Source organism: Polistes fuscatus, unplaced genomic scaffold (genome assembly GCF_010416935.1).
Source record: "Polistes fuscatus isolate 324 unplaced genomic scaffold, CU_Pfus_HIC Scaffold6, whole genome shotgun sequence".
NCBI classification, from domain to species: Eukaryota; Metazoa; Arthropoda; class Insecta; order Hymenoptera; family Vespidae; genus Polistes; species Polistes fuscatus.
The window spans coordinates 1,894,259-1,903,748 of record NW_025113140.1 but is presented as its reverse complement, the minus strand read 5'-3'; the positions used below and the strand labels follow the sequence as shown (position 1 = coordinate 1,903,748).

Genomic DNA, 9,490 nt, shown 5'->3' with positions numbered 1-9,490 from the left:
TTTTTATTCGTATTCATGTATTCTATTTCGTCTATGCGCAAGACGCATAATATGATAAATGCGTATAATCTTTGTAATTAAAAAAAAGTGATAAAGAGAGATATAAACGATATTAGAAAATAATATCTTTTTGTTATTTGATTATGTTTTCACAGACATTTCACACGCCAAGTTTCGGAGATGAGGTTTTTGACATACCACCCATCCATCCGCATCCACATCAACAACATCAACCGCAACAACAGCAACAACAGCAGCCTCAGCAACAACAGCCTCAGCATCATCAACAACACGATCCTATGCACGGATATCAATCGCAGGTAATTTGTTTTTTATTTTATATATCGAACTAAATTATTAACCCCATTTGCCTGCCTCCTGATACTTTTGTTTCGTTTGTTTGTTTTTTTTTAATTAATAATAACGAAACGAAAAATAAAAAAACCATTTAACGTTAACGTTAAAACTGAAAAAACATCTGATTATTATTATTATTATTATTATTATTCTTTTTGTTTCGTTTGGAATTCGTTATGTTACCTTAATTAGGGTTGCAACGTGGTAGAGTGTAGTATACATGCGTGTAAACCTTGTCCGTAAATTTATGAGAGACGTTTTACGAGTACGTGCATGTCATTAATAAGACAGCATTCACCGGATAAAGTGCAACGTGACGGATAGGAGGCGGGTGGGGGGTAGGAGGAGGAGGTGGATGAGGAAGAGGGGGGAGGGGGGAGGGAAGCATTCTATAAATTATTAAAGCATTATGCACTGCTTTTGCCTCCTTATCGTGATTTATACTCTTTCTGGATGGAGTTACGACGATAAAGAAGTGTATATGTATGAGTACACGTCGTGTATTGGTATTAGTATTAGTATTAGTAGAGTAGTATCTTTTTCGTTTTGGGGTCGTTGCTTTAAAGAAAAGTAAAGAAAAAACTAAGAGAGAGAGAGAGAGAAGAGATGGATATACATTTAAAGATAAAGAAAGAAAGTTGAAAAATTATATTCCGGACTTTTGCAATGAATAAAATCCGAATGCGGAAGTAGTTAAACCTTCAATACATCATTCCAACGTTTTCTCGGGTTTTCTTGCTTAAGAGGGTAAACTTTTGTACTCGTATGTATGTATGTGTGTCTGCATGAATGCATTAGTGTGACGATGCGTGTGTTTTTTAACATCAGAATAGAGTAAAGTTCCTCTGAGGGCATGTTGGTATAAAGGTTCTCGTTAAAGAAAGAAAGAAAGAACAAACAAACAAACAAACAAGCAAGCAAAAATATGAAAAAAAGAAAAAAGAAAAAAGAGAGAGAAAGAGAGAAAGAAAATAATATTCTATTGTCGTCACAGATGATACAGTCCGCTGGAATGCAGCAATCTCCGGATGGCCTCAGTCTCGATCCCGGTGGGTACCAACAACCGTTGTATCTGCAACAGGAACACTCGATGCAAGCCATCAATGTCAGGTAAAAAAAGAATTCATTTTTATATATATAAATTTTAAAATATTTATTAATATATTATTGTTAGTATTAAGTTGATATGATGTAATATAGTTTAATATAATTTATTTAGGATGATATATATATATATATATATATATGTTTATGGTAAATGGCAAAGTATTGTAAGATATTGTAGAAGGGAGATTGTAAGGGAAGTTCTCCAAACCCGAAAGGGGCGGAGTAAGAATAAATAATAATAATAAAATAATATATTATTTTTTTAAATATATATATATATTAAATTTCGAATTAAAATTCAGCATTCAAATGTTAATTGCTTTTCTTCATTTGCATTTACGATCATTATAATCATAAATAGATATTTTATTATTATCGAAAAATCATCTTACATGTATATATATATATTTTATGTATATATGTATATGTAGATTTAATTATTGAACAAGATTTTGTATTTTCTTTTTTTTTGTCGTACATTTTAATCATTTAAGAGGAACGAGCACACAAGATCACGATTTAATTAGCATTCATTTTTTCGTATTTTTTTTTTGATATCTCATTTGGTGAAAGTATAATCGTATTTGTTACGGAACGAGTTGAAAGAAATAATTTCTTTATTCTTTTTTTTTTTCTTTTTTTAATTCTGTTTATTAGATATAAGAAATATAATTTGTGCGTTTAATTACCTAGTCGGATTACGCCGTTATTTTCTTTTTACCAACGGGCAGAGGGGGCTTTTGTGGTTTTACGATCGGAAAATAAGAAAGAAAGAAAGAAAGAAAGTAATTTAAAAAGTTTCAGAGGGAAAGAAAGAAAAAGGAAATGAAAAAATAAAACGAAGTATAATTAATTTGGAAAATCTCTAGGAGATAAGAGAATTGTTAATAGAGAAAAGATATAAGGAAAAGGAAAAACAAGAAAAAGAGATGATTTTTTCATTTTCTCTTAATGTAAATAAAAATAGAAATATAAATTGAAACGAACGTGCGATTGTTAAATTTCAATTGTGTAAAACTTTACCGATTCTTTCGCTTACCGCCAACAACACAACCACCAACCAACAAATTAAAAAGACAACAAAATAAAAAAAAAAGAAACTCAGTGAGATATCCATAACACTAACAAAAAAAAAAAAAAAAGGAAAAAAAAAGTACCACGACCGGTCGGAGAGAATGACCGGTTTTAAATTTTGAATTAAAATTCAGCATTCAAATGTTAATTGCTTTTCTTCATTTGCCTTTACGACCATTATAATCATAAATAGATATTTTATTATTATCGAAAAATTATCTTCTGATTATTATCTGCATTCAATTTAAAAAGAAAGAAAGAAAGAAAAAAAAAAGAAAAAAGACATAAATTTAATTGAAAGGATCAATAATTTCATTCGAGATCTGTTACGTATATAATAACCTATTATAACACATAAATAAATAATAAAAAAAAACTATCGATAAAATTTAATAATAATTAATATTAAAATTATTCATTAAAAATTACATTTCCCGTGATAAAGTTCAACGTTTCCTAATTAAAAATTCGTAATATGAAATACAGGAAACACGCAAAAAACACAACCGGTAGACTTTGTATGTTTCTATTTGTAATTTAGTATAAAATGAACGAACAAGTTTCTTCTTTTCCTTTGCCCCCCTACCTCCCTCCCACCCTCTTATCTACCCCCTCGTTGTCCCGAGTCAGCAATGAAACATGTCAGTCTCTCTCTCTCTCTCTCTCTCTTTTTCTCTGGCACGTTAATGCTACTTTCTTCGTTCATTCGTCCTTCTCGAATTGACCATCCGAAAAGAAGAAGAGTTCCTTCTCGTTCGTTCCCGCGACACTCGAACAAGTGGCGATGATTGGAGAATAAGCAAGCCAAGGCCCAACAAAGGAAGATTAATGAGTCCTCGGGCTTCGTGCTTCTTCATCGTGTTCTTCTTCACTTCTCATTCTTATTCGTTTTCTTTCCCTTTCCCTTTTTTGTTCCTTTTTTTATTCCCTTCTTCTTCTCTTCTTTCTTTTACTTCAAGGACCAATGACGTTTCGAAACGTCTCGATCGTCTCTCTCTCTCTCTCTCTTTCTCTATTTTTCTCTCTTTTTCTTTCTATTTTACTGTTGAGAATGAATTAGTAATTTCTCTCGTAGTATCGCGTAAAGGTAAATCGAATTTTTCGACTATTTGTCTTATTTTACGTTTTATTTTTGTTTCATCTCATTATTATTGTTATTATTATTATTATATAAATCGTAATAATAATAGGGGATAAAAAAATCTCACAAGAATTAGAGATAATTTAGATAAATAAATTGTTTCATCAATTGTGCAATGATATATCTTAATGATTTTTATTTATGCATATATTTTTTATTTTGTTATTATTATTATTATATAAATCATAAATGGAGATAAATCGTAATAATAATAGGGGATAAAAAAATCCCACAAGAATTAGAGATAATTTAGATAAATAAATTGTTTCATCAATTGTGCAATGATATATCTTAATGATTTTTATTTATATGCATATATTTTTTATTTTGTTATTATTATTATTATTATATAAATCATAAATGGAAATAAATCGTAATAATAATAGGGGATAAAAAAATCCCACAAGAATTAGAGATAATTTAGATAAATAAATTGTTTCATCAATTGTGCAATGATATATCTTAATGATTTTTATTTATATGCATATATTTTTTATTTTGTTATTATTATTATTATATAAATCATAAATGGAAATAATCGTAATAATAGGAGATAAAAATATCCCACAAGATTAGAGATAATTTAGATAAATAAATTGTTTCATCAATTGTGCAATGATATATCTTAATGATTTTTATTTATATGCATATATTTTTTATTTTGTTATTATTATTATTATATAAATCATAATGGAAATAAATCGTAATAATAATAGGGGATAAAAAAATCCGACAAGAATTAGAGATAATTTAGATAAACAATTGTTTCATCAATTGTGCAATGATATATCTTAATGATTTTTATTTATATGCATATATTTTTTATTTTGTTATTATTATTATTATTATATAAATCATAAATGGAAATAAATCGTAATAATAATAGGGGATAAAAAAATCCGACAAGAATTAGAGATAATTTAGATAAATAATTGTTTCACCATTGTGCAATGATATATCTTAATGATTTTATTTATATGCATATATTTTTTATTTTGTTATTATTATTATTATATAAATCATAAATGGAGCTAAATAGTAATAATAATAGGGGATAAAAAAATCCGACAAGAATTAGAGATAATTTAGATAAATTAATTGTTTCATCAATTGTGCAATGATATATCTTAATGATTTTTATTTATATGCATATTTATTATCTTCTATGATATTTTGTAATAATTTTATAATATTTTTTTATTGACTCAAAAAAATATAATTATAATAACTTGGCAAAAGAGAAAGAAAAGAGAGATTAGTTGAAATTTTAATCATTTTTTTTTTCTTCAAACAAAATATATAATATTTTCACATAGATAAATTTTTAGTAACATAAATATAAGAATAACTTAAAAAGAAAGAAAGAGAGAGAGAGAGAGAGAGAAAAGGTTGACTTTTTTATGAAATATTTATGTAAAATAATATATTCATTCAAACGAAATCCCATAGAATTCTCCCATAGAATAAAAACATTTGATATATTTCGTATAAAAAAAAAGAAAAAAAAAAAAGATAAAAAAAAATAATAAAATAAGAATTATAACGAGTCGATTCTTTAAAGAATGAATCATAATATACACTCATCTATAATAAATATCCTAATTTCTTTTTTTCGTTTCTTTTCTTTTTACTAGATAAGATATAAAGAGAAGAGTATAATAAAAGAGAAGATAAAAGCTATAAAAAAAGGGAATTCATTATCATACTATTTCCATTACCACTTTGACTCTTACCGTAGTAGAATATTTGAAGTATATATTTAGAAGTCTTTTGTGAATTGTCACAAAAGAGAAATCGTAAAAACGTTTTTAAATGAATTCCGTGAAATTGAATTGCCCGGTAGTTGCTGTGTAACCGGTGGTTGGTTGGTGACCCCTGTGTGCTGGCATACATACATTCTATTAATACATATACGAAGAATTAATAATATTCGTGAGAAAAATGGAAAGAAATAAAGAAAGAAATAAATAAATAAATAAATAAATAAATAAAGAAAGAAAAAAAACCCATTAACCGTTGAGAGAGAAAAAAGAGAAGAAATAATACAAACGCAATAATCTTACATGAAAAATGAACAATCTCATCTCGCCTATGCAATTTAGGACTCGTACAAATCATTTTTTTCTTTTTCTCTTTAAAGTAATAATAGCACAGCATAAAACTAGTTGTAATAATAATAATAATAATAATAGGTACCACCACTACTCAACGATATTGTTAACTCGTTGTTAGAATAGAAAGAAAAATAGAGGAAGGGTGGTTTATAAACGCGTACAAGTGTTTCGTTAAACTTTTTTTCTTTATTTAATTCTTTCTCGTAAGGGATCGAAACTTCTCGTTTGTCGGTGGCAAGATATTATTACCCGACGAGAAATAAAGAAATAAATAAATGAAGAAAAGAAACACGGAATAGTAGAAAAAGAAACAACAAAAATAGTACTACGGCAAGTCCGAGAACTTTGTTAAAACTACAAGCATAAATCTTTTTGGATCTGTAAAAGTAGAACCAAAAGTTCCAATGAAACGAGTCGAGAGACTCGTGCTAGTGGTAATAGTAGTTTTACTGGTAATAGTAGTAGTAGTAGGAGTTAAGAAGGAAGAAAAAAAGTTCTCTCCTGGTATTGCTTGGTGGGATCTTTGCTTGTAAGGGAAAATAAGACAAAAAAAGAAACATCGACAAAAGTAAAACCAAGAAAAAGAAACAAAACAAAAAAATAGAGGAAGCATTGATTAAGCAGCCAGGGTCTGTGCATAGAGATAGGTAGGGTTATTTGCACGTAGAGGAGTACGATTGCAAAAGGTAGTGGTTTCTATTTTTTTCTCTTCTTTTTTTTTTTTTTTTTAAATATCTTTCCCTTTTTTTTTTGCGATTTCTCAACGAAGCCAATGAATATGCAATAGCAATCGAAAGGTAATTCGTACGACCATTTGAAATCCAATTAGTACTCTCGGTGTTCTCTTTTTTCTTTTTTTTCTTTCTTTATTTTATTTTATTTCTATTCTTTATTCTTTGTTTTTTGTCGTTTGACCCGATTTTATTTATTTATTTTCTTTTTTTCTATGTTGTTTGTGTCGTTGGGGAGCGGGAGGTGGGTGGGTGGAAGGGGAAATCGAACGTGAGAAAAACGATTGGATGTAGTTATGAGTATAAATATGTGGGAGTGAGATAGATATATAGTATCCGATTCGAAGTGGAAAACACGAAAGTGGTAGTTGTAGTGGTGATGAAGAAACATGAGGAAGAGGAGGAGGTGGAGGAGGAGGATTGAAAGATAGAAAGAGAAGAGTAATAGTAGTGTAGTATTGTAATAGTATTAGTAAGGCAGTATTAGTATTAGTATGGAGATGCCGAGAAGATGGCTGATGTAGAGTAGGCTGTAAATCCTCCGACGCTGACACAGCGCCGGTCATATCTCAAAAGTTATCCAATTTGTGTTAAAATAGCACTCGCTATGGATCCTCCTCCTCCACCTCCTCCTCCCTCTACTCCCCCCCTCTACCCTTCTTCTTACTCTTCCTTACACCACTCCCTTGGGGTTGCCTTCTCCCACCGCAAACGACCTATCTTTCTCTTTCCCTCTTTCTCAATTCCATTTTGCTTTCTATTCCTTCACCGATTCTTTCCAAACCTCTAACAATAAGTATGCTTATTGTATACATTTTAAATATTACATCCCTTGGAAATATTAAATCATTTTTTCTTCCTTTATTTATCCTTTCATTAAATTAATAAACATATTAATGTATATTGTATATATAAAAATACAAATATTATTATAACCGATAAGAAGAAAGCCGGCTCTTGAAATAATATATTAATTAGGTTTTGTTTTATTTCAGTTTAGTTCAGCGTATAGCAGTCCTCAAGGATCATACACGACTATGAGTTCGCCACGTCAACAGCATAGCAATTTGTTGTTACTTCAACAACAGCAACAGCAACAACAACAACAACAACAGCAACAGCAACATCAGCAACAACAACAACAACAACATCAACAACAACAGCAACATCAACAGCAAGTGCAGTTGCAACATATGCAATATATGCATTCTCAGCAACAACAACAACAACAGCAACAACAACAGCAGCAACAACAACTTCAACAATTACAATATAGGAGCCCAACCGGTGGTAGTCCACCTGCTATGCAATCTAACATCCCCGAAAATAATAATACTACGACTAGCGAAGATAGCGATGACAGCACACCTCATTCGGGGACTGTAAGTGGTTTTTTTCCTCATCATTATTTTGATAATACAAATTGTTCAATCTCTGTTGAATACAAATTTTAATGTACCATTTATTTAAATTTGTTTGTTCCCATTTCGTTATTTCGATTTTCTTTCCTTTTTGCATTATTTTTTATTTTTTGTTTTTTCTTTCTTATCAGATCGCAGGAATTAAACGACCGTCGCCAGAACCGACAGATGTGGGAGCTAAAAATCAGAGAAAAACTAAATCGCAAAAGAAGAAGAAGAAGAGAGACCCTAACGAACCCCAAAAGTGAGCCCAGTTTGAAGCTGTTATTATTCTTCGAATCCAAAACGCTGACTGACGTTTGGAAGTATCAGTTTTGATTCCTAATCAAAAATTATATTTTCACGAATGAAATGAAATTTTGTTGATAATGAGTATACACGATAATTAACTAATTGTTTTTCTTTTTCTTTTTTCTTTTTTTTTTTTCTTACTTTCGTGATAACTGCATGTTGTTGCACCTCACAATCGGATAAAAAGAAAAAAAAAGAAAATAATTATATATAATATTATATAAATAATATATAATATACAGAGATATCTAAAGAAAACAATTTCCATTTTTTCAGACCAGTCTCTGCGTACGCACTCTTCTTCAGGGATACACAAGCAGCCATCAAAGGACAAAATCCTAATGCGAGTTTCGGTGAAATTTCTAAAATAGTTGCATCAATGTGGGATGCTTTGGAAATCGAGCATAAGAACGTGAGTAACTATTTCTTTCCTCTTTTTTTATTTTTTATTTTTAGATAACCGCAGTCATATATGCATTCTGCAATTTGGAAAAATAAATTGACGATAAAGATTCGATTTGAAATTTGATTTGAAATTGATTTATTGAAAAAGAAAAAGAACAAACTTTTAAACGATCGACAACAAGCAAGTTCTCTTCAAACAGTTTCTCTTCAAATTTGTTCCGGATGAAAAAATAAATAAATAAATTATAAAGTAGATGAAAAAGAAAGAAAGAAAGAAAAACAAAAAGAGAATTCGATTGATTTAAAACGATTTATTTAAACAAGCTAGCTTTTTAAACGTTATACGAACCTTAAAGATGAAAAATATCGAGTTATTTCTTGACTCGTGTTGATAATATTTCTCAATTTTGTACACGTCGAAAGACACACGAATAAATTATCTCGAAGAATCGAATCACTACGCAAACTCACGCTCTCACACACTTACATACGAATACATATATACAACGTTGGAAATAACAAGTTTAAAAGAAGGAACGTATATACATAATATACACATACATACATACATATATACATATATATATATATTCCGTTGTGCGTTTTACGTGATAGAATGGAACCGGTTTACGATATACCAGTCCCACTATTTTTCTCCGCTCTATTTCGTAGGAACTTATACTTAACTTGTACACGACAACGTCCCGAATAAAATTATTATATTTCTGTTGGTAACACGCGTCGAATGTTTAAACTAAATTTTATCCATTTAGAAAAGAGATCAAAAGAATAAACATAAGAGAAAAGAGAGAGAACAAAATAATATGAACGATCGAAATTGAGAAGACA

At 29.5% G+C, this 9,490-nt stretch overlaps 1 protein-coding gene across 3 annotated transcripts in view; it reads left to right on the top strand.

Moving 5' to 3' along the window:
- LOC122523000 (TOX high mobility group box family member 3-like) overlaps window positions 1–9,490 on the top strand; it is a 380,641-nt gene that overhangs the window by 365,019 nt on the left and 6,132 nt on the right. For all 3 annotated transcript variants that reach the window (XM_043644494.1, XM_043644496.1, XM_043644495.1), the window contains exons 4-8: window positions 156–320; window positions 1,352–1,467; window positions 7,525–7,906; window positions 8,077–8,189; window positions 8,513–8,648. In XM_043644494.1, the coding sequence (XP_043500429.1) occupies window positions 156–320; window positions 1,352–1,467; window positions 7,525–7,906; window positions 8,077–8,189; window positions 8,513–8,648 (912 nt within the window). The remainder of the gene's footprint in view (window positions 1–155; window positions 321–1,351; window positions 1,468–7,524; window positions 7,907–8,076; window positions 8,190–8,512; window positions 8,649–9,490) is intronic.